General features: G+C 41.3%; 1 protein-coding gene across 1 annotated transcript in view; it reads right to left on the minus strand.

Moving 5' to 3' along the window:
* The window catches only part of birc6 (baculoviral IAP repeat containing 6), a gene marked incomplete at its 5' end in the record, with an annotated part of 290,465 nt that overhangs the window by 116,397 nt on the left and 147,417 nt on the right, over window positions 1–26,651 (minus strand). The window contains 10 exons of the mRNA XM_069936120.1: window positions 214–357; window positions 3,946–4,741; window positions 6,092–6,313; window positions 7,414–7,522; window positions 8,931–9,187; window positions 13,941–14,220; window positions 15,237–15,437; window positions 15,782–15,976; window positions 17,649–17,745; window positions 19,379–19,554. Of these exons, the coding sequence (XP_069792221.1) occupies window positions 214–357; window positions 3,946–4,741; window positions 6,092–6,313; window positions 7,414–7,522; window positions 8,931–9,187; window positions 13,941–14,220; window positions 15,237–15,437; window positions 15,782–15,976; window positions 17,649–17,745; window positions 19,379–19,554 (2,477 nt within the window). The remainder of the gene's footprint in view (window positions 1–213; window positions 358–3,945; window positions 4,742–6,091; window positions 6,314–7,413; window positions 7,523–8,930; window positions 9,188–13,940; window positions 14,221–15,236; window positions 15,438–15,781; window positions 15,977–17,648; window positions 17,746–19,378; window positions 19,555–26,651) is intronic.

Raw genomic sequence — 26,651 nt, forward strand, 5'->3', positions numbered from 1 at the left:
CATCAATTATGCACCATGTAATCTCAAGCAACCAGAAAATTCACTTATCCGGCATCGACCAATCCCCATAGATGCCAGATACCAGGGGTTTTACCTGTACTACTGCTTCATTTTGACCAAGTGTGGATAAAAAAAAATGTAATTACTAATGCAAATGACAAAAACTGCAGTCAAAAGCCCTCAACTGTATTGATAAAAATTAATTGTACTCACAGGGCAAGGAGAATGAAGAAACACAGTCACTTTTTCATCTTCTAGCATCAGCTGCAAGAAAAGCCTCCTGATAAAACCAGAAATATTTCCAGACGTTGGGATATTTGGTCGCTGAGGTGTTGATTGGAATAATTCACAGAGAACCTAAAAATATTTGAATGCATAATAAGATTCATGCCAGCTGCTACTTTATTGCTTAATATGCTCACTTGAGAGCCTTAAGTAATATTCAAATCTTATTCTGTAAAATGCAACAAATAAGTAAATAATCAAATAGAAAACTACATATTTATAATGATCAAAGCCAATAGCTTCCACTATATTGTGGTTAAGACTCAGACAAGCTGCTGCCCAAGAAAGCTGAAGAGTTAAACAAGAAAATCTGCAGATGTTGTCATCCAGTAGAGCGCACAGAAATGAAGAAACTCAGCAGGTCACACAGCATCCATAGAAAGTAAAAAGCAGTTTTGTGCATGAGCCCTTCTTTAGATTGGCCAAAAATCAGACAGAAGCCTGAATAAAAAAAGGTGACGATGGAATGGCGAGGAGGGGAAGGAACATCGGCAAGAGATACTCTAATAGGTGGGTACGGGGAAGAAAAAAAAGCTGATGACCAAAAAAAAGCCCCCCCCCCCCACTGCATCAACTTATCATCTCCTATATTTCCCCATTTCTTGCACATCTTTCCTGCCCCAACCCTCACACCCCACCAACCTCTTCATCCAACATATTCTCCACAATTTCCACACCTACAATGGAATCCCATCACCAGACACATCCAGAGTCCCATGGGGATTGTTCCCTTCTCAGCTCCCTCACTAACTCATCCTCTTGAGATGCAACATTTTACTTGTGAATCTTCAGGTGTCATTTACTACATTTGGGGTGCCCGATGCATCCACCTCTATTCTGGAAAAATTGAACACAGACTGGGAGATTGCTTTGTTATACACCTTCGGTCTGTCTGCTACATCCACTTCAATTCCACCCCCCACCGTCACAATGACATATCTGTCCACGGTTCTATGTATGATGGGTTACGGCCACCTGCAAATTGGAGGAACACCTTCAATTCTATCTCGGCAGTCTGTACTCAGACTGCATCAACATCGACCTCCAATTTCCATCAACCCCCCTTTTCTACCCTATCTCTCTTTCCCTCATCGCTACCTCCCTTCTCTTCCTCCTTCTATCAGAGAGCTGTCTTTCTTAGCCTTCTGCCATCTTGCCCCATCAATTCTCAGCTTTTTTCTCTTCTACCCTCTCGCTTGTACCCATTTTTTTAATCTTACCTATTAAGTATGTTCCTCCCACTACCCCCCCCCCCCACCTTTTTATTCAGGTATCTGCAAGATTTTTGACACTCCTGAAGGGCTTAGGCCTGAAACTTTGACAACCTTTTACTTAGTACAGGACCTACCAAGCTTCTCCAGCATTTTCGTGTACCACAAGCCGAGGAGATAGGCGACAAATTGTGTGGCAATAGACTGTGATGCCCCATCATTTGAAGCTCATGTCCAGCAGTAAGGTAGGAGCATTCTTCACAGAAGCTAAGCTCTACTGCCAGTCTCCTCTTGTCAAAGCATGGGAATACAAAGGTTGGCGATTGGGTGATTGGTGGGGGCTGGGAGAAGGTCATAAATGACTTCAGCAGTCCCCGATTATAAAAGGACAAACAGAACTTTAAGTAAATGCCTTTACTTTCCCATACCATTTGCCAAAAGTGTAAGATTCTGGATGTCACTTCAAAATTTTGAAACTTGCTTTGTGGAAAAGGTGGAAAATTAATAGCAATAAAAGAGGAGGTACCCAAGGTCACCAAGCACAAGTAATTACCAAGGATTGAATGGGAAGGGGAATTTACTCAATAATCTGATCTCTGAGCTAGTTTGGTTGGAGCACATGTAACCATAATGGTTAAGTTAAAGGACAACTATTCAAAGGCCTGTACCACTGACTAGATAAACTTTAATTTCATCATGGAAATTAAAGAATTTAAATTTAATGGATTAAATCAGGCACAAAATACAAGGATCATGAATAGCATCTAATGAATGTGATTCTTTTTAGTGGTTACAAAGAAGATCGATAAGGACAGAGCAGTGGACATTAACAAGGACTTTAGCAAAGCCGTTGGCAAGGTTCCACATGGTAGGCTGGTCCAGAAGGTGAGATTGCATGGATACAGAATTAGGTTGATGGTATAAGTCAGTGGTCAAGGAGGGTTGTTTTCATGGGCCTGTGACCAATGGTGTGTCACAGGGATCAGCAGTGTGTCCACTTTGTAATTTATCTTTATGACTTGGATAGCAATGTACTTAATTTGTTTACTAAGTGGGAGGGTGAAACCAAAATTGGTGGGAGAGAGGACAGTGAAGATGATCTACAATTACAACAGAATTTTGTTGTACTGGGAAACTGCAGTTTCCCAGTACAGTTGCTTTGGTAGGTTTAATCAGGGTAGAATTTACAGAGAGTATAGTAGGACCCTGGAGAGTGTTGTAAAACAAGGGACAACTTTGGGATACAGGTCTATAGTTCCCTGACAGTGGCAACACAGGTGGACAGTCTGATGAAGGTGGCATTTGGAACACTTGCCTTCAACAGTCAGGGCACTAAGTACACAAGCAGGGACACCATGTACCAACTGTACAAGAAACTCTGGTAACTATATGAAACATATCATCGAGCTGGAACAGGTGCAAAGAACCTAGTTGGCAGGAAAATTACCAGGACTAGCAAACTTGAATTACAAGGAGGTTTTTGAGGCTGGGACTTTGCTCCCTGGAACGTAGCAAGCTGAAGGGGACCTATATAAAGGAGTTATATTACCCTTTTCCCCTCCCCAGGTTATGGAATTTGCTACTAGAGAGCACAGATTCAAGGTGAAAGGAAAAATTTATAGGTGATGTGGAACAAGCTGCCAGAAAAAGAAGTAGAGGTGAGTCCAATTGTACTATTTAAAAGATATTTAGCAGGTACCTAGACAGGAAAAGTTTGGAGGGATATGGGCTAAACTCAGGCTAATTGGACCACTTTGGGTAACAGCTTGGATGGTGTTGACAAATTGGGTTGAAAGGCTTGTTTTGTGTTGAAAAACTCTACAACTCCTTATGATCATGTAACTACCAGATTGTTGCAAGAATTTATGTGATCCAAAGTCTTTCAGCAGGCCTGCCTTCCTGAGTAGTTTGGCGTACTTGCAACGTGAAACGCACTGGCAAATAACTGATTCTTAAGCAAACAACCACCTACTGGAGGAATTCAGCATGTCAGGAAACATCCATGGATAGAAATGGGCAGTTAACATTTTGGGAGGTGACCCTCCATACAGACTCAATCCTCAAACTGAATAACAGGATCTACCTGCCAATGGAGCAATCAAGAATCATTCATTTAGAATTAGCGACAGCAATAAGTCATTAATATTCATGGTCCTGCTGAAGGTATGAAAACTTGGCAGATATGGGCTCTAAATTAAGAACAATTGCAACAAATATTCAGAATATTACAGTGGGTGGGATGGGGTAGGGGGGCCTTCGCTCTTCCTTTCCGGGGAAAATGAACAATGGTAATTTAACATTTTTTGTTAAACAGCCTACAAAAAATTTCAAAAGCTAAAAAGTTGTTCCCTAATTTCAGTTTAGTCATATTCCATCCATGTGTTTCAGATTCCTGCTAGCCAACATGTTAGTTTTAAAAGAACAATCCAAAATACAATATTGACCTCACCTGAGCCATTAATTTTTGATTGTACGGATGACAAGAAATGCACTGCAAGAAGAAAGCTACTGTTGAATTTTCAATTGCTGTTCTTTGCTGAGTGGTTAATCCTACTCCTGAAGGTGAAGAGGCAGAAGGAAGATACCTCGAACCAACGTGATGGGAGCTGTTCTGGTACTGGTGTCCAGAACTACTATTGCTGCTGGAATGGCACAACAAGAACAAGAGAGCAGTCCACAAGGGGTTTACTTCAGGTCCCCCTAACCAGTCCTTCATGGTGTGGCTATTGCCTACTTCAGTCAGGAAACGGAGAACAGGAGCTACCAGATCCGCTGTGATGGGAACCTTAGTCATTGCTCGCTGTTGCAAATGATGCCTTTTGTTTCTATCTGTAGCAGCTTCTGCAGAGGGCATTGCACAGTCCAAACTGGAAATGTGACTAAAGCAAAAACTGATTAAGCTCTTCACGAGCATTGAAGGTAAACTAGATTCCAAGAGCTGCTTAATAGCTTCCGGAGACTGAGTTGCTGCTGCAAGAGTAACAAGATGGGACTCATTTAGTGCAATTGGTGCCTGTGCATTCTTAGAGTCATCTGTCAAACTGGAGTCCAAATCCTCTTTCTTGCTGTCATCAGTCATTGAAAGTCTATGCTGCATTTGTATAGGAGGCAGATTGATGCCCATCCAACCCATGAGCAAAGAAAAGTAGCTAGGATGAATGTGGCACATGGAACAGAGTAAACTGTCGACAGCTTTCTTCAGAACCATGTTGCAAGGAAGAGACATGGACCAGTTGTAGAGCAATCTGAGGAAATATAATTCATAATTAAATAAAATTGCTCTAGTAAATGTGTGACAACAGTTCAGAAATAAATATTTTGTTACCCAAGTACAACCATATAAACATCATAACAAGTATAAAAGTATATTTAATTATGTTATTAGCAAGAGAAATAAAAGAGATCAGGCTTCAAATCTGAAAGGAAAAAATACCAAGCAGGGCATACTCAGCACATCATGGATAGAAAAGCTTGTAACCAATTTATGCCCAACATCATCAAACCTTAATCGGTCAAAAATGCAATCAGTATTTCATTACCAGATCAGGTCTAATTTGGAGATTGTGATTCATTATTTCCTTATAGATCAGTCTCAACAGGGTGGAATGGAGCACAGTGAAGGTGGCTCGATAAGGCAGGTTCCACCTCAGCTTAAGGCACTGCAAATTTCAGATGGCTTCGGGAAACCTGGACCAGGGGGTTGAGGTGGTGTGATGGAAAGAAGACAGCTGGATACGAGGGGTCAAGCTTAGCGATGGCAGGCACCCGCCACTGAGAATGTACAGGAACAATAGGAACAAGTAGAGGCTGTGACAGCACAGCAGCAGCAACATTTGCTTTGAGAACAGCGAAGGCCTAACATTGGAGAAGATGGCGTGATCTTCAACCACTCATCTCTCAAGGGGCTTGCTTTCTTTTTGCAAGATGGTGATGGAACATGGGGACTTTTTGTTAGCATTTGAATGGCATGCAAAAGAAATCCTTTCACTGACAATAATAAATAAGTAAAATATTCCAAAACTCAGCTTGCACAGCTCTCTGGAATTCAAAGGCTCAAGATCTCCCCCCCCCCCAAAAAAAAATCTGCCTCATCTCCATCGTAAATGGGAAACCCCTTAGGTTTAGATTCTCCTGCAAGAGGAGAAATCTCCACATTGACCCCCAAATATTTTAACCAAGTTCTCTCTCTCTTCTCTAAGTGCCAATGGATACAAGCCTAGCCTATTCAACATTTCCTCAGAAGACAACACTTCCCATTCCAGTTAACGCTCAGGTTAAATTCCACAGGTTAAATGAGTGGAAAGTGATCCGACCAATGAAACTTCCTTATGCCCCCTTCAAATTTTGCTTTTCAATTCATCATTTCCTGCTGGAAAAAAATTGGTCCCCAAATCCAAGGCATTTATGTACAATTGTAAAATGTTGCCATATCAGTGGTTTCAGCTTACCAATCAGAATGAGACTTTTAAAAGTCCTTATTCTATAGCTATAAACTTATGAAAGAAAATATTCATGCACAAAGAAATCATGTAAAGGACCAAAAGCAACAGTGATCAAGACTTGTTTTTAAATTAAATCAATATTAGATTACTTACTCAAACAGTTCTCTGTTTAGTAAACCTGGAAGATCATACTCTACAGGTAACTCATAGCTATGCCACAGGACTGCAGCTACACAATGCAAGTGAGATGGTGACGGCATAAGGAGCCCATATTCACGAGTTATATTTTCAGTATTTATAGCAGCAATGTGACCATTTCTCTTCAGTGCCGCGACTCCAGCAGAGTCATGAACCCATTTTAACAAAGCCTGAATCCTGAAATGGAAAAATGCACATCAGCCCCATGAACAGAATACAATTTCAATACAAATTCACTTACTTAAAAAGATGGAAAAGACACAACAATTTCCATCATTAAAATGTAACTGTTAAATCATTAACACTCAATTATTGCTCAGTTGACAGCAATACCAAAATATACATTTCAAGTTACTGGGATCAAAACTTCTGGGGCAAACAATTCCAAATAAAAAAAGACAGGTTGGTGAAAAAAATCACATTGATTTTGATGATTTAATCTGAGCCATTAGTGCATTATTTGAATGACTAACAAATTCGTTGGTTGAAGCAGGTGGAGTGCAGAGTAGCAACAGTACCCATCTTTGGAATGCACTGGAGTTCTTGCTCATTCCAGCTCCACATAAATCATTTAAAGCTGTATTTTAGACCTTTGTTGTTTACTGCTGGTAAAATTGACAAAATAATTTAAAACTGTTCTTCAAACCCCTTTTTTTTGCTTTTTGTTAGTAAAATTGGGCATGCTCCAGCGAGCAAAATATCAAAATATTGTCTGCCTCATACAAATCCAACTTACATTACAAAATGTCCTGTAACTGGCGAGTTTGCCAGTGCTCTCAGTAAGAGTGCCCTTGGTTTAAGCCAGAGGCAGATTTTGGAGTACAAACGCATTGCAAACGACTTCCTGTCCCCAAGTTCAGAAAAAAACATTTTCTGTGAACCTATTTTTGAAAAGCAATTTAATTTCATAAATACATTCACTTTATTCATCGGAAGCATAATCTTCCTGAGGACTCGATAAATTTCTCTGAGCCTGACAAGATGGCACAAAAAATTATTAATTTAAACTCTCCATACACAGGCATTGTCACTTGTTATTTTACAATCAGGCACAAAAAAAATCGCACCTGGAAAAGCTGCTGTGGAATGTTTACATAGCAGTAAAGTGGCAGTAAAAAGACACATTCACTGCATGGCCATTTATGGTGAAATTAATTATCCTTAATACATTTTGCCTATTGTAAAAAGGCAAGGCTTAGACTATGATAAATTAAAATTTCCCAAAGAATAACTAAGAAAGTTAAAAACAGATCTTTACCCACAGCAACAGGCATTACCTGTCTTTTGTACCAGGATCCTGAGTTGTTCCAAGCTGATACAGAATGTCGATTGTTGAATCGGAGGAAAGACCATTGAGTCGCCCAAAGAGCAAAGGACTGTTTAGATCTGGTTAGACAAAGTTTCAGCATGAATAATTACTTCGGGAAAATAAACTGGAATGTGGGGGAAGGATGCAGAAGAAAGATTGAATGTAATCATTTTTTCAACACAATTCCTGAATACTTTTTTAAAAAAAACACAATTAATGGGAACCATACCAAATTCCTCATAAAATCCATTTCAAAACAAGTACCCACCATTTCAATGATCATTACCAACAATTACAAGTCCAAACCCACATTGGTTCTTACGCTGTTACATCAATGTGTGATTTGCCAACTCACTTAATAACATGTTGGACGAATCGATTTGTCCAATCTTACCTTCACCTGCAACTTTTGATAGCCATTACTGATTCCACATTTCACATCCTTCCACAGAACCATATAGCACAGACATGGCCCCTTTGGCCCACCTCTTCTCTGCCAATGTGATGCCTATGCATGCAGATTCCATTTATCTGCCCAAATGTCTTTTAAACTTTGTAATTGTATGTACCTCAACCATCATCTCTCCCAGCATGATCCAGATAACCACCATCTTCTCTGTGGAAAAGCTTCCCCCTCAGATCTCTATATTTCTCCCCTCTCACATGAAATCGCCACCCTCTCATTCTAGACTCACTGCCTGAGGGGGGGGGGGGGGGGGGCGGATAAAATATTGATTCTTCAATTTTATAAACATCCAAGGTCACAACTTTTTAACTACAACCCTCCGTTCAAGGCAACATCTCAGTAAATCTCTTGCTATCACATCCTTCATGTAGTGTGGCAACCATAATTATACACAATATTCCAAGAGTCAATGTTTTGAACAGCTACGACATAATGCCCCAACTTTCAAATGCTTTCTTCTCTACCTGAAACACATGTCAGCATTTTAAATTATAGGCTTGCACTCCATGGCCCCTCTGGACATCAACACTTCCAAGGTCCCCACCATTTACTCCATATATCCCATCAGAATTAACTGAATTACATTCCATCTACGCCCGTTTCACTCAACTTTCCAGATGATCTATGTCCCACTGCATCCTTAAACATCCTTCGACATCAACAACTCCACCAATTTTCCATGTTGTCTGCAAACTTACAATCAGACCACCTACATTCTCAAATAAATATATATCACTATGCAAAATCCCAACATTGATCTCTGTTGACACCACACCACTTGTTACAGAAGTCATCAGGAAAAAAAAACTATTTACCACTATCCTCTTCCTCCTATTACCAAGCCAATTTTAGATCGTTTGCCAACATGCTTTGGATCCCTTGCGTCTTCCCTGGACCAACCCATCACATAGAACCTTGTCAAAACCTCAAATGAGGTGCATATCAATCATGCCTATTGATCTGCCTTCATCAATTTTCTCCATTCCCTTTGTAGCTTCCCACTTAGTAAAAATTCTTACCTGTTGGATTAGTGCCAGAAGCAGCACAATTCCTGAGAAGAATGTCAATTAATTTCAGACCAATCCTGGTGGACTGCAACCCAATTTTTACCAAGACAGCTTCAATATTTGGCGAGTGCATGCCGCAGTAAGGTGACATCAGGAGAGCTGCACAGGTCTGCAGTAGGTTAGCAGTAGGAGCTGCTGCACAGGCCATCATTGCCTCGAGCTCACTTATGTGGGTTAAGCAATGATGAAGGAGTCGCATCCAACCAATACTGAAAAAGAAGTAAATTTCTCTGTAATATTTTCCAAGAAATGACCAAAAAGAATGAAGGCTCTTTCTTTCTCGCGCCCCCCCCCCCCCCCCCAACCTCTATTATCAATTTTCTAGCTACTCACTCCTCAATAGATCTTTTATCTACGGACCTCACAAAATTCTCACGGGTCGATACTGAGCAGAAACTGTAGATAAGGCACAAAGCTTATCATTCAGGTTGATGTTTTCCTCTGATATCCACGTTTAGAGATGTTTACCTTCACTCTACAATAATTGGATTGAGACTAGACTACTTGGATAGAGTCCAGAAATAGACACACTGGCTGATATTAACCTGAAGCAAATGTTATCAAATCACTGCTAATTAATTGAGTTTAATTACCAAAGTGACACCATAGATTAAAATTGAAACATGCCGAGTTTATCTCAGTGACTGACTAGATAACTATCTATGGTTTCAAGGAAACCACAAGGCAACAAAATCCATGCCCAAGAAAATCCCTGTTCTCCACTTCCCTTATCAAAAAACCAAACATGTCCCTTCTACAATCAGCCTAGAGGATATTTTTTTTGTACATCTATCCGGTATGGGGACACCAATATCCCTGAGCGTAAAGACCTGCAAAAGGTAGTGGAACACAGCCCAGAACATCACAAGCAAAGCCCTCTCCACTATTGTGAACATCTACACAGAACGCTGTCATCTGAGAGAAGCAGCAACATCAAGGATCCACATCACCTAGCACATGCTTGTTCTTGCCGCTGCCATCAGGAAAAAGGTATAGGTGCTACAAGACTTGCACCACCTTCCTGAGGTTCAGGAACAGCTGCTAACCCTCCAAAATCAAACTCCTCAACAACAAACTCAATTATGGACTCAATTAAAGACTTGTGGTGGTGCACATCTCTGACGGCAGCGAACAGTGTTACAGTCACGGTAGCAGAGCAGTCATGTCAAGATGGCACCACTGGGATATTCTTTTCTGCCAAACAGGTCGGATCTGCATGCGCGCAGGGTAATGTCTTGACGTGGTTTCCGGTGCGAGGGTAGGACTTACCTGTGGCCTTATAAGGCGCAGTGCGGAAAGTTTCAATAAATAACTGGAGTGCAGACGAGCCCACTGAATACTGGTCTTGTTCTTTCGACCCCATTTTGCTGCCCCTACATTGGTGATCCCGATGGGTCCAGATGACTCTGGGCTCAACATTATGGATGCTGCAGCAGTCAGTGCAGTTGCCCTTAATCTCCCCACTTTCTAGATGCTTCAACCACACACTTGGTTTGGACATGCAGAAGCACAGTTCCAGATAAAGAAGATTACCTCAGAATCCACCAAGTACTACCACGTTGTCAGCTCCCTGGACCAAGAAACCTCAGCCAGAATTAACAACCTCATGCAGAACCCATCAAAGGAAGGTAAATACCTGAAGGCGCTCCCAATCAACACCTACGGTCTCTCTAGTCTTATATACCTGGACAGCCTAGGGGACAGATTGCCATCTGTCCTTATGGACGAAATGCTCACGTTGGCAGAGGGCCACAAGGCCTGTCTCATGTCTGAGCAGGCATTCTGAAAGCAGATCGCCGACGACATCCAGCTACTGCTAGCGGATGCGGATTTCATCCACCCTTGTAAGGTTGCAGTGAAGACAGACATTCTCTAGCATACCGAGAGAGAACGAATTCACCATGAATTAGCTGATGCATTCCCAGACAGTGCAGCAGCCCAAAACCTGAACAAGTGGTAAACAGCCACGCCCTCACAGACCAACAGAAGCACCAGAGGCACTGTGGTGTTTCTACCACCAGCATTGAGGGGGGGGGGGGCGGGGGGTGCGGGGCAGAAGCTTGTAAATGCAAACAGCCCTGCTCGTTCATTGGAAATGCCCAGGTCAGGCACCGCTAATGCCTATGGCAGCTGGCCACACAAATAGCCTACTACATGTCACGGACAAAACAACAGGCCGGTGTTTCCTCATTGACACGGGAGCAGAACCCAGCATCATCCCGCCGGCACCTTTAGAAAACTGAAAGAGCCCACGAGGGCCAACCCTTCAGGCAGCCAACAATACTGCCATTAAGACCTTCAGCATACGGAACGTACCAATACGGCTTGGCGACAAGACCTTCCGCTGGGATTTCACACTGGCCACAGTGGAGAAGCCACTCTTCGGCACAGATTTTCTCTGAGCCCACAGGTTGCTCATGGACCTCAACCTAAACGGCTGGTGTACGCCCAGACGATCCAGCTTGCGGCCACCAGTGCTCGGGTCCAGGAAGTGGCCACTGTTACCACTTTTACTGACAAGTACAGCCGTATTCTGGGTAAATTCCTGTCTATTCTCAGGCCCCAATTCACATCCACCATGCCAAATACAGTGTGCAACACCAAATTCTGACACAGGGCCCACCCCTCCACGAGAAGGCCAGATGACCTCTCCCAGACAAGCTGCAGCTGGCCAAGGAGGAATTCAAATGAATGGAAGAGCTGGGGATCGTCCATAGGTCCAACAGTCCATGGGCTTCCCCTCTCCACGTGGTCCCCAAGGCCACAGGGGGCTGGAGATCTTGCAGAGACTATCGGCGCCTCAATGATTCAACCACCCCGGACCACTAGTCAATCCCACGTATAAAGGATTTCACGGCCAACCTTCATGATGCAATTGTTTTCTCCAAGGTCGACCTAGTGAGAGTCTACCACCAAATCCCCGACAACCCAGACGACGTCGAGAAGTCGGCCACCATCACACCCTCCAGACGCTTCGAGTTCCTGCTCCTGCACATGCCTTACTGACTTAAATATGCAACACACACTTCCAGCATCTAATGGATGCAGTAGGCAGAGACCTGGACTTTGTTTTCATCTACCTGGATGTCATCCTCATCGCCTGCAGGAACCACTAAGAACACACTACCCACCATCTCAAATTCTACTCCCAGCTGGCTTCGGTCTCTCGGTCAACCCAGAGAAGTGCCAGTTCGGCCAAGAGGAGATCAATTTCCTCTGCCACAGGATCACCAAGAACGGAGCCACACCATTGCCACACTGAAGGGCTTTCAGAAATTTGTTGGCATGGTCAATATTTACAACCGTTTTTTTCCTGCAGCAGCACAAATCATGTGCTTCCTCTTTGCCACAATAACCTCCAAACAGATGGACTTGGCCTGGAGCGAGAAGGCAGCCATGGCTTTTGAATGGACCAAAGAGGCCCTATGTCGCTGGTCCACCCCGGAACCGACATTCCCACCTCCCTGACAGTCAATGAATCGGCCATAGCAGTCGGGGATGTACTCAAACAATTGGGCGATGGACATTGGAGGCTAATGGCCTTTTTCAGCTGCCATTTATGCCGCCCCCTCCCCCCCCAAGTTAAAATACAGTGCTTTTGACTGGGAACTCCTCGCCCTCTACCTCGCAGTCAGACATTTCCGCTACTTCCTCAAGGGAAAGCCTTTTACTGTCTTCACTGACCACAAACCCTTCACCTATGCATTTGCAAAAGTTTTCGACCCCTGGTCAGCACGCCAGCAACGCCACTTGGCATACTTCTTGGAATTCACCACCAACATTCAACACCTCTCTAGCAAGGAGAACATCATTGCAGACGCCCTCTCAAGACCGACTATTCAGTCCTTAGAACCAGGCCTAGGCTACTTTGAGCTTGCACCGGTGCAAAAAGACAACAGAGACATGGGCTTCTTGCACAGCCATCACCAGCCTCTGTTTCAAAGACGTTCCCCTGCCAGACAGCGACCACTCTGTGCTCTGCGATAACTCCACCAGCCAGCCCCAACCGATCATTCTGGATCAATGGGAAGTGGGGGGGGGGGTGGGGCAGTGCACATCTGTGATGGAGGCAAACCGGCTCCGCGTGTTACGGGGCAGCCGTCGGGATCGTCTTTTCCACTGATCGGGTGGGGTCCGCTTGTGCATGGGGCAACCTCACGATGTGGTTTCCGGCGCAAAGGCGGGACTTACCCGTGGCTTTATAAGGCACAGCACAGGAAGTTTCAATGAAAAACTGGAGTGCAGACTCCATTCTTTCAACTCCATTTAAGCTGCCGCTACAGGCTCTTACTTTTCTTATTTATTGGGGTTTTTTCCCTCTCTGCATTGCACAGCTTGTTTACGTTTCTTTATCTGTAACATGTGTATGTTGAGTAAGTTTTTTTTTGCACTACATTAAGTGGTAATTCTGCCTCACACACAGGAAAAAGAACCTCATCATTGTATGTGGTCATCTACGTACTCTGTCAATAAATGTGAATCTCCCTTTCACTTGCTCAAACCTCTGCTCTGCAAAATTCTTTTCCTTGGTCAAGTTCAGCCACAGTATCAGCTTACCCTGCTTTTTACCTCCTATTTTGCCCAAGCTTCTTAAGCCACATGAATACACCTATCACATCCATGGCTTCTCAGCTTCCATTTCCCACCATCTACTATTCCTTATATTCTGGTCCTGGAAAAACAATTCCCTGAAGCCAGTCTGAACACTAGCATGCTTCTTCGAATTTAAGCTCCAATACCCTGGTTACCCAGAATTCAAACAACCAGCATGAAGCAACCGGCAAAAGAAATCGGGAAAAATAAATAGATTTTTAAAAAATACGGTTTAAAATTGGCACGTCTCGCAGTTAGTTCACCAATCATGCAAAACAATCTCAAGCAACCGGAAAATTCACTTATCTGGCATCGACCAATCCCCTTAGGTGCAAGATACCAGGAATTTTTCTGTATTTACAATCTTACCTGGTTTTGGAAACTTGGTCCTCAGAAGGAAGGAAAGGGTTATTCACAGTGGCAGATGAAGTGCTGCCAAAGGCTGTAAGACCCAACAATTTGATCTGTGACAGACCCAGAGTGCTGGCATCCCGTGGGCGGTGAAGGCGAAGACAGACAGCTGATGCAACTTCAGCTTTGACCAGCTGTATTTTAATGTAAGTTAGCCCACTGGTGATAACTGGGGTAGAAAGGGGCAACATGTTCACTCCATCTGCACTGATCTCAACTGACACGGAAGAAGGACATGCTATAAAAGAGAAAGAAGGATAAAATCAAAAACATGCTGGAATCTTGAACAAACAGTGAGGTGCTGAAAGAACTCAACAGGTCAGACAGCATACATTGGTAGAAATGATGTCAAGGAGAAAAAGGTCCCAATCCAAAATGTTGACTGACCACTTTTTCCCCCTCAGACGCTGCCTGACCCACAGAGTTCATCCAGCACTCGTTGTCAAATCATAAAGATGAACCTTGCCAGTCTTTTTCCTCAGGGTAGCAGAGTCTATAACTAGTGAGAATGTTTAAAGTAAAAGGGGAAAGAATCAAAAGGGACCTCAGAGGCAAAATTTCCCAGAGTGTGTAGGGTATATGAATTAAGTTGCTAAAGAAAGTTGTATAGGTGAGTATAATTACAACATTTAGAAAACAATTAGACAGGTACATGGGTAGTCAAAGTTTAGAGGGATGTGGACCAATTGCCGACCAATGGGACGAGCTCAAGTAGGCAACTTGGTCAGCATGGATAAGTTGAGCCAGAGGGTCTGTTTCCATTCTTTTTTAATCTCTGACTCTAAATATTACTTCTCAACTTCTGGCCAGCTGCACAAAGTATCATGCAATTTCAGAGACTGCAGTCAAACATACCCAGAAGAATGATCACAGAGAATAAAATTGGTGACTTCCAAAAGTGTGTCATAAATCTGCAACTCTGACACCACTCAAATGATCTTTATTTAACCACCTCAATGGCCATTTTGTATAGGATAAATTGGGCAATAGTTTCACTGTAATACCATCACAGCTCCTAAAATTCAATATTCTATGTTGACATCATTTCTACCAATGTATGCTGTCTGACCTGTTGAGTTCTTTCAGTACCTCACTGTTTGTCACCATGAAGGTGCCCCTAATTCCTTCTGAACTCTATATGGCGAGAAAAATGCTGCAACATATTTCCTGCAGCACAGGCCAAACCCTCAGTTGGGCCATAGAGCAAAAACAGTTATCTGAATAACTAAAAATACGTCCAACAAATACACTTACTTGCAAGAGATGCAAGGTGAGGCTGAATGTGTATCTCTTTCAGTAACACTGCAGCAGGCAGGTGAATTGTGAGGTCAGACCAAGCTTCTTCTGGTAAGAAAATGTATGACCATGCTGCCGATCTAGCTCTCCGATGAGGCGGTGTAGCCTGTAATAGTACTTCGGCCGGCTGAGCTGTTGGACTACTGGAAGTTATTGTACCTGTAATGAATGAATATAAATAACACAGAGATTTCATACACAAGTTTTCACACATTGCACCATGGTACGCTCTATGAAAATTAATGAGTGAGTCAGATGCCGAAGCATCAGAAATTCTGAATAATCCAGTCAGATTATTGAAATTTTGCAGTAACTAGTTTTAATTTCTTTAAAAATCTTTTTTGTAGTTGAGAATGAAGAAATTGGAAGACAGGCAATGATGGAAACCATTTTTTAAGTATATACTGTACCTTCAGTATGTTAACCCAATTAAAGTCATACAATACAGAAATATACAAATGCTACTCAGACAATCAGTGAAATGCAAGTGATGCATTACATACCCAACGGGGCAAAGTTATGAAGTCCCTCAGCATTATCTGGCTCAGAGGCCAACACTCTTGCTTTCATGTTTCCATCGATCGTTTTACCGGGGCCACAGTCAAGGAACTTCATTATAGTGGATACCATGCTCCGTGCTGTATTAACAATTGCTCTTGTGCTCGTGACCATGTTATTGCAGATAAGCTGGACTCCTCCTAAAAATATAGAATATCACTAATTAGGTCTCGATGCATCAGTTGGAGAAAAAAAGAATTGTTAATGTTTCTGGTCAGAACTCTTTATCAAAACTAAGGGTTATCAGTTTAAGTAATGGAAGACAAAATTCCATTCATTATTTCAAGAACTTGAAAAATTGATTGGATCAAAAATGGATCGAAGTGTTTCAATTATGTGTTGGTTCAAGGAAGAAACCTTCAGTAGGAGTGATTGGTAAGGTGTTAAGTCAAGGTGTGGGGAGAGAAAATTTATAGTTTAAAATCAGGGCTTCCCAAACTTTTTCGTTCCACTCACCTGTGACTGATGAGGGATAATTTAAGGTGGTATGTGAGTGGGGGAAAAAAGGTGAAGAACCACTGCTTTAGACCCAATTGTTACTGAAATATTTTGCTTGAGAAAAATTGTCAATGGACCATTTCCTTTGGAGTTACGAAACCGTGCACATAATGAGCAGTATGATTAAAATAGTGGTTTTCAAACTTTTTCTTTCCACACACATCATTTCAAGGTTTGGCTTCATGAACGAAGATTTAGGAAGATCGTAGACATAGGTATGTCCTTCAAGCCTGCACGATGAATTTATTTTAGATGGAGTGCTGTGTGTGTTGTACTGGACCCAGCCTTTACACCCAGGGTTTTATCTGCCAACGAGAAGCTGTTGCTACAGATGCAGTAATGTAGGAGGCCATTTGCAGTGACCTCCTGCCTGGCAAGCCATACAGTGGCCACGCGGCTATCACTACACCGAAAAACAAGCATCACGCGTGCACTTTCCCTAGGTGAACAGGATATCAGGCCCAAACCTCACCCGCCCCACTTACATATTACCTTAAGTAATCCCTTACTAATCATAGAGCACCTATGGCATTGTAATAATTACTTAAGGTGGTATGTGAATGGAAAAAGTTTGAGAAACAATGGTTTTAATAATACCACAAAAATACATTAAATTGATTTGAATTATCACTTAATGGACTATTCATTCAATGCCAGCAAACTCTAAATAACAAGTTAATATTGTAGTTGAGCATACAATCTGCTGGTATAAAACTCCTGATGATAGGATCATTTTGGGCATCATATTACATCAGAAGAAGATAAAATAGGCGTGGACAAATTTAGTAAACACTGACTAAAGAGGTATGGAATCTATTAAGGTTAAATGAGGACAAGTTGTTCCAAGTAATTGCTTAATGGGGGTTTGAAATGTAGGATTTAAGATGATTGAAGATTTCATAGTTCAGATAGAGAAGGAAATTGAGGCCATTGGCTTGATTATTCAAGGATGTCAGAAAGCAGTTTGCCACAAGAATAGTGTAAATCTGAAACTGAGGTCTGAAAAACAAAAGCTTCAGAGTTAATATTAAAAAAAAGCATTTATAGTATCCTTATCTAACAAAGATCTATAGGTTATGAAACTGAAGCCAATGTGTTGAGTTAAAATGCAAATCAACCATTATCCAACAAAATGGCCGAACAAAGACTTGAGGCTTTCTAACTGTCCCTGGTAGCATGCTCCAAGACTTCTGCAAATTGGCACAAATGTTTTAGTTTGATAAAACATTTGTCAAATTTAGGAAACCAAATGCGAATGATCAATAGCCTTTTATGCAATTGTAGAAATCTTTTTTGCTGGTATATTTCACTTACCCATGTCATGGAAAGCTCTCAGTGCTTCAGTGGAGTCCAAAACTCTTAAAATAAACCATAAAAGTGGCTCAGACAACTGGCACGTTGAAAGTGAACCCTAAACAAAAAATTACAAATATACTTATGAACATTGCAAAAGGAAAGCATTAATTCATTTATTAACCTAGTCAATTGCATGGGATGGGTATCTGCAATGGTATTAATTAAACTCTACTGCAAGAACTCAGCAAGTTGAACACCATCAATGGGAGAAGAAGAATGGCCAATGTTTTGAGCTATTGGAAAGAGTTTTGGCTCAAATAATTGACCATTCTTTTTCTCCCACTGATGTTGCTTTATCTGTTGAGTTTCTTCAGCGAGTTTGTCTAGATTCTGATTCCAGCATTTGGAGTCACCTAGTGTGGATTAACTGTTTAACAAATATAGCAGAACCTTAATTGCAACCTTGTTAGGGCCAGGGAGTGCAATAATTTAAACTGCTATGAAAATACACTCCATTTTCCTCAACCTCAATAAGGTTTATTGAAAATACTAAAAATGCCAGCAAGTTCCCTTCCTTACATTTTGGTAAATACTTTAGAAGTGCATCCTATAGAGCAACAACATTTTACAAAATGCTAAATGTCACTCCTTAAGTTATGATTCTTACTTTAAAAAGGCAATTTGATAATCATAATTTTCAAAAGGCATTTGCATCTATCCTACATCTTTCTAGTATCACGATACCCCAAAGAATTTTATGGCCAATAGGTATTTTAAAAGTGCAATGAATGTTGTCATTGAGGACAAGTGGCAACCAAACAGAACACAGCATATTTCCAGAGATCGCAAATTTTTAAACTTAGATATGCAACACACCCTTCTGACCCATGAGCCCGTGCCACCCAAATACCCCAAATCATCGACAAACCCTGTACTTTTGGAAGGGTGGGAGCAAACCCATGCAGACACGGGAAGAAAGTACAAACCCTTTAGAGGTAGTGCCAGATTTGAACTCAGGTCACTGGCACTAACCACTACATTAACCATGCTGCCCCTGGGATAAGATTTACTTGACAACAATATTGATCAGTGTGCTAGAGAAGCACAAAGACTGCAGATGCTGGAATCTTAAGCAAAGATTGAGTTGCTGGAGGTGCTCAGCAGGTTGAGCAGCATCCATGGGTAGAAATGGTCATCCAATGTTTCGGGTCAGGACACTCTTTCAAGACTGCACTTGGCTGTGACAGCAAGACTAAGTCTCTATTCACTGGAGTCATGAATAAACTGCAAGAATGTCACTGATTGAGAGTCCAGAATCAGGGATCACAGCCTATGGCATTTACGAGAAACTTCACTTGAAGGGAAGACAAACAAATGGTCACCACATTATACATTTGTTTTCCATGAAATTCATTCTCCTCTTGCCCACAAGGCAACATTTTAACTAAGATCCATTTTCATTAGTATTATTATCCCCCCCCCACCCACCCCATTCATTCAATCAGGATATCAAAAGCCTAGTTTTGAGCAGTATTTGCCTCATTTAAGACCAAGCAGCTTGGTGAGCAGCATTTTAGAGCAAATTATCAGATCAAGAAATATTTAATCATGGATTTGAGTCCAGTTCTTGAAATCCACCGATTCAAAGGCTAAATCTGTTAAGGTGGAATGCAGAGATGAAGTGGCAACAATGAATATGTGCCAGCATAATATTTGATTAATGCTATTAACAACAGTACTTCAATTACCTGTCTTCCCATGTACCCACAGGCCATGTACGTGAGAATTGGCTGCAACATAACTTGCACTGAAGTGGATTTTTTGCTAAGTGTAGTCAGAATGCTGAAGAGACCATCACCAACTGAAATTGCATCTAATCCACTATGGAAGTTCTCGTGCTTAGTCAGATGCAATCCACTTGCGCCTGATTAGGAAGCAACCACAATTAACCTTATATATTAGCTTCTACAAGTGAACATGCGGATACAATGTAAATAAAATGTAATAAATTCTATTATGTGACAATTCTGAGCAACCAAACACTATTTAGCATAGTTTTTAAAGATACTTAAAGGATAATCACGGACAATTTAACTGATGCTTACAGTTTTCAATTGAAAATAAAATTTGGTAAAAAACATCTTCTAAAATCAAAAATCCTCCTTCCATTGCTAAAAGCCATTATTTGCTGAATTTGAGCCAAGAAACTAAATGGCAAAGTCTCTGCTTGAGATGGAAAACAGCAATTTGATGTTTACATTTATCTTCTATCATCTTGATTCCATGCATTCTCCCACGTCTCCACTTCCCACTATCCATTTCACCTATTCTTAAATCATGACATGGTTTCTCCTTCTATTCATTTTCATTTTGTTAAGCATTTATCAGAAAAATACTCTTGTATAAAAATTTTTAAAATCCTGCTGTTTAACCTTCATCAATCTGGTCATATGTTTTTCTTCCCTTCTTCCAGTTAACTCAACCACTGAAAAGTACCCATATATTCTGCAACATGTATCCATATTTTCTTTCAAATGCATTACAGCCTGGTTTGGGAATTCAAATCTCCAGAAACACAGAAGTTGCAGAAATCAGCAAACATAGCCAAGTCCATTTCATGTATTGACCATCAAAGACATTTATGTGAGGTGCTACCTCAAGAAGGCAGCCAACATGAAGGATCTCTATAACCCTGGTCACAACCTCTTCTCACCATTAGCTTGGGAAGACGGTACAATTGCTGTCACGCTCTTGAACTTCCCCATACTACCCTAATCTTAAACTATTCCAGCACCTCAGAGACCCTTTTGCACTATTGCATTGCCACCTTTATCCACCTTGCACCAACTGTAACTGTGAATAATATTTATGAATTGTTTTTGAAACTTATCACCTGTTAACATCTGTTATGGGGTGATTTAATGCATGCTATCATAGTTTTTTTTTTAATCAAAGTGGCTGCAGCAAGAATTCCAGTGCATGTATATACATCGTACTTCTGTGTATTGACTCATTATCTCAAACACTCTACAACATCTCAGGTATTTATTTTAATCACCCAATAATCCCTGTGCTAATGTAAACAGCTGTGATTTTTGATAAGGTCTTCATATTTGCTCATACTAGAAACATTGTGCTGCATTCACTTCTTTCATCGTCTTTCCAATAGAGGGGAGGCCTAAATGGCGCACAGGACCACTTTATTTATTTTATTTTATTTTTAAAAATTTTATTTAAAAAAATTTTTAAACCACAAAACATTGAAATATATTCAAATAAGAATATATGTGGAATATATATATATATATATATAATATTATATTGTATATATTATATATATATATAAATAGTCATGTCCAATAAAGTTTAACTGTATAACGAAGTAGAGTATAAGAAAGAACCTACTTCCTTATGACACCTAAAACATAAATCTGAAGAAATTAAATAATATCTTTAATCTTTCAGGGGTTAAATATAGCTAATGTATAAAGTTATAATGAACTAAGCTATATCTCACATTAACAATCTTAGTCACACTATCTTTACATATATTTCTCCAAACTTCCTGATCAATTATTATCCCTAAACCTTTTTCCTACTTTTGTCAAAAGACAAAGGAGGAAAAACCCAACACCCAACCCCAACCAACCAATTTTCCCTTGCAACCACTGCAACCGCGTCTGCCTGTCCCGCATCGGACGTCAGCCACAAACGAGCCTGCAGCTGACGTGGACATTACCCCTCCATAAATCTTCGTCCGCGAAGCCAAGCCAAAGAAAGAACGAATACATTTCAGATACAAATATTTTCTTCCTACCTTCCATAAGCAAATTTTCAAATTTTGACTGCTTTGGCAACCTGAGAGTATGTCCAAAATTATACAATCATAAAGCTCTAATTTGATAATAACAAAAAAAAGTACTTTGTGGAATTTCATATTTTTCCTCCATTCTTTGAAAAGACATTAAATATATCAGCTTCATAACAATCTGGTACAATTTTCATTCTTTTCTGATCCCATATTTTCAAAAGTTGATTATTAAGCATAAAACAGAAAAGTTTATTCTGGTATAGAGGTGTTTTAGCTGAAATTTTCCCGTGTACCTATATGCTCATTTATCATATTCCATAATTCAATTAAATGTCTCAAAATAGGTCAATTATATGCATTTGATAACAGAATTCTATTTATAAATAAATTGCCCTTTTTCTTCTCACCAATTTTAGTTAACTTAATATTAGCCCATACCAATGGATTATCCAAATCAAACATTCTATTAATAAATTTCAATTGTGCTGCTCTATAATCATTTTGAAAATTTGAAAGTTGCAAACCTCCCAGTTTATACCTGCAAGTTAATTTTTGTAAAGGTACCCTAACCATTTTATCTTTCCACAAAAATTTCCTAACTATAGAATTCAAATCCCTAAAAAACTTTTGAGGAACTTTGTAAGGTATAGATTGAAAAAAGATATCGTATTCTAGGAAAAATATTCATCTTAATACAATTAACTCTACCTATTAATGTTGTAGGTAAATCTTTCCATCTATTTAAAATCACTCTTGCCTTTATTTCATGAAATTAAATAATTTAACTCATACAAATAAGTGTAGTGGCTGTGTAGCGGGTGCATAGCGTGGTATTGTGAACCATCACCGGTGCGATCACCAATGGATGTGTGGAGCCACAGAGCACGTCGCTATGCGCTCATGTAGGCAATGGACCACATACATGCGGTACTGCGTGCTGAGTAGCAGCACGCTGGGCTGCTATGCCTCTTTTAGAGGGCACGGGGCTCCTACCGTGTTTAAACATACCAACCCCGCAGATAGGCAGAAAACACGTAGTGATGTCACACCCCTTCCCCCCCCCCCCCCATCTTGTGGAGCCCAGGATGGGAGGGATATAAAAGAAGGATGGCAAACTCAAATAAACAGTCTTTGGCTGACTAACCTTGTGTATGTGCGTTTATTTAGATAGCTCTACTGGAGTAGTTGCTACAATAAATTCTTATCGAATTTAATACCCAAATATCTAATTTTATCTGACCATTTAAATTGAACAATCTTTTCACAATGAGTATAATCAGCAATCAACGGCAGAATCTTACTTTTTTTCTCCAATTAATTTTATAGCCAGATATTTCACCATATTGTTTCAATCTTTCACATAACAATTTTAAAGAATTTTGAGGTTCTGTTAAATAAATCAAAACATCAGCGAATAAATTAATCTTGTCCTCAGATTTCACTTTAATATCTTTAATATTATTATCTTGTCTTAACAACTGAGCCAAAGGTTCAATAGCTAATGCAAACAGTGCTGTAGACAAAGGGCACCCTTGTCTAATAGATCTTTCTAATAAAAAAGATGATGCAACATCTTAGGGACTGAGTCAGGGAACTGGGGCTGCTGCTCCGGTCAGGGAGAGTGAGGCCATCATAGACAAGAGTTATAGTCAGGTGGTCTCACCAGGGCCACAGAGGAGAGGTGTTGGGTTACTGTTCGGAGGAGGAAAGGGAGGGGTCAGGTTCAAGAGAGAGCACCTGAACCCATCGCCCTCAACAATCAGTACTCCTTTTGGGGGGGGTGTGGAATTCAGTCAGGCTAAGAAAGGCAGCAGTGGCTGTACCTCTGGTGCAGGGTCAGCCTCTGTAGCCCAGAAGGGTAGGGAATGGAAGAGGAGGGTGATAGTTATAGGTGATTCGACGATCAGGAGGACTGATAGAGGTTTTTGCGGATACGATAAAGAAAACCAGATGGTGGGCTTGCCTACCTGGTGCCAGGGTCCGGGATATAACTACACATGTCCAAGACATCCAGAAAGGGGAGGGTGAGGAACCAGAGGTCATGGTAAATGTTGGTATCAACGACATAGGGAGGAAGTGGTTCGAAAGGATGAATATAGGGAGTTAGGTAGGGAGCTTAGAAGGAGGATGGTAAAGGAAGTAATCTCTGGACTACTTCCTGTGCCACATGATAGTGAGGACAGAAATAGAATCAGGTGGAGGCTGAATGCGTGGCTAAAGGGGTGGAGTAGAAGTCAGGGATTCAAGTTCTTGGACCTTTTTTGGGGGAGGTAGGACCTGTACTGTAAGGACTGGTTACATCTGACTCCCAGGCGGGGGCGTTTGCGAGGGCTACCGGGAGGGCTTAAAACTAGTATGGTTGGGGCAGGGGCTCCATGTAAGGAAGGACAGCAGAGATAGGTATTGTACGTAAAGGGAAAAGGCTTAGTCACAAAATTTGGGGGTGGAGCAGCAGTTGATTGAGGAGGAAAGGGATAGATGCTATGATGGGGAAGGGAGGATGGGAACAAATGATTGTGTGGATGGTAGAGAGGGGGTTAGGCAGAAGGTAAGATGTGGGAAGTCTCTGCGATGAATTTATTTCAATGGAAGGAGTGTTGTAAGGAAGGTGGACGAGCTGAAGGTGTGGATAGACACTTGGCAGTATGATGTGATGGCGATTAGTGAGATGTGGTTGAAGGAGGGTTGTGACCGGCAGTTGAATATTCCGGGATTTCGCTGCTTTAAGTGTGATAGAATTGGAGGGGTAAGTGAAGGGGGTGTGGCATTACTTGTCAAGGATGGTATTACAGCGGTACTGAGGCGTGATAGATTGGAGGGCTCGTCAAGAAAGGCAGTGTGGGTGGAATTAAAAAATAAAAGAGGTGAGGTTACGATTGTAGGGGTGTATTACAGACCATCAAATGGGGAGAGGGAACTAGAAGAGGAAATGTATAGGGAAATAGCTGAGATGTGCACAGGGTGGTGTTAGTTGGAGATTTTAATTTTCCTAACATAGATTGGGAGATGCAGTCAGTGAGTGGGCTGGATGGCTTAGAGCTTGTAAAATGTGTGCAGGATTGCTTTTTGCATCATTATGTTGAGGTACCCACTAGAGAGGGGGCAGGGTTAGATCTACTGTTGGGGAATGAAATAAGGCAGGTGATGGAGATGTGCGTTGGGGAGCACTTCGGATCCAGTGATCCCAGCACCATTAGTTTCAGCTTAATTATGGAAAGGGATAGGTCTGGTCCTAAGATGAAGGTCTTTGAGTGGGGGGAAAGCCAGATTTGAAGAGATGAGAAGGGATTTGCAGGGAGTAGTTTGGGATGATCTTTTTTTCTGGAAAGGACGTTGAGGAGAATTGGGGAGCATTTAAGGGTGAGATTTTGAGAGTGCAGAATCTTTATGTTCCTGTCAGGACAAAAGGCAAGGCCAAATGTTCAAGGGAGCCATGGTTTTCTAGAGAGATTAGGAAGTTGGCTTGGGATAAGAGGGAGGCCTACATTAAATACAAGAAGCAAAGGATTGATGAGATGTATGGACGATACATAGATTGTAGAAAGAACCTTATAAGGGAAATTAGAAAGGCAAAAAGATACGAGGAGGCTATAGCAAATAGGGTGAAAGCAAATCCGAAGGGTTTTTACAAATATGTGAACAATAAAAGGAAAGTTAAGGATAGAATAGGTCCACTGGAAAATCAGAGTGGAGGTATGAGTGGGGAACCATATGAGATGGGGGAGATATTGAATACATTCTTCTCGTCGGTATTCACAAGAGAAAGAGATATTGAATTATGTAGGAAAAGAGAGGCAAAAGGGTTAGTTATGGAATAGATAGGGATTAGTAAAGAGGGGATTTTAGAACTTCTGGGGTGTATAAAGGTAGATAAGTCTCCTGGTCATGATGGGATTTTCCCTAGGTCCTTAAGGGAGGTCAGGGAGGGAGGCTCTGACAGTGATTTTTCAATGGTCACTGGAGGAGGATGGTGTGGTGCCGTGGGATTGGCGGGTTGCAAACGTGGTTCCGTCTTTTAAAAAGGGCGCAAGGTGTAGGCCAAGCAACTATAGGCCAGTACGTTTGACATCGGTGATGGGGAAACTATGTATAAATATTTTGATAGGCAGGGATTGATCAGGGACACCCAACAAGGGTTTGAGGGGAAAGTCATGTTTGACAAATTTTTGAAGAAGTGACCAGAAAGGATGATGAAGAACAGTTGATGTGGTCTATTTGGATTTTATTAAGGCTTTTAGTGAAGAAAGTTTAATCTCTAAGGATTAATACAGAGATAGTCAGATGAGTTCAGCGGTGGCTATAAGATAGGCACCAGAGAGTCATGGTGGACAACTGTCTGTCAGGATGGAGGCCGTTGATGAGCGGTGTGCCTCAGGGATTGGGTCGGTGTTGGGTCCTTTGTTTGTCATTTATATTAATGATTTGGATGACGGGGGTGGTAAATTGGGTGAGTAAATAGGCAGATGATACAAAAATAAGGGGAGTTGTGGAGAGTTAGGAGGGTTTTCATGGATTCCAGACGGACACTGTTTGGAAAGGTGGGCTGAAAGGTGGCAGATGGAGTTTAATGTAGATAAGTGTGAGGTGCTTCATTTTGGGAAGAATAACTAAAATAGAGCATATGCAGTGAAGGGGAGGGCATTGAGGAATGCTGAGGAACAGAGGGATCTTGGAATAAAAGTTCAGCATTCCTTGAAGGTGGATTCCCATGTAGATAGGGTGTTGAAGAAGGCTTTTGGTATGCTGGCCTTTATAAATCATAGCATAGAATATAGGAGGTGGGAGGTGATGTTGAGACTGTTTAAGACATTGGTGAGGCCAAGTTTGGAATACTGTGTGCAGTTCTGGTCCTCAAATTATAGGAAGAATATCAATAAGGTAGAGAGGCTGCAGAAAAGGCTTACAAAAATGTTGCCTAGATTGCAGTATCTTGAATACAGAGAAATATTGAATAGACTGGGACTTTATTCATTGGAGCATAGAAGGTTGAGAGGGGATTTGATACAGGTATTTAAAATTATGAAGGGAATAATTGGAGTAGATGTTAATAGGCTCTTTCCCTTGAGGGTATGGGAGATTGGAACAAGGGGTCATAAGTTAAGGGTTAGGGGGCAAAACTTTAAGAGTAATATAAGAGATGCTTCTTCACTCAGAATGGTGGCTGAGTGGAATGATCTACTGGAAGAAATTGTTGCGGCAGGGTCAATTCT

This window comes from Narcine bancroftii, chromosome 4, assembly GCF_036971445.1.
Source record: "Narcine bancroftii isolate sNarBan1 chromosome 4, sNarBan1.hap1, whole genome shotgun sequence".
Classification (NCBI taxonomy): Eukaryota; Metazoa; Chordata; class Chondrichthyes; order Torpediniformes; family Narcinidae; genus Narcine; species Narcine bancroftii.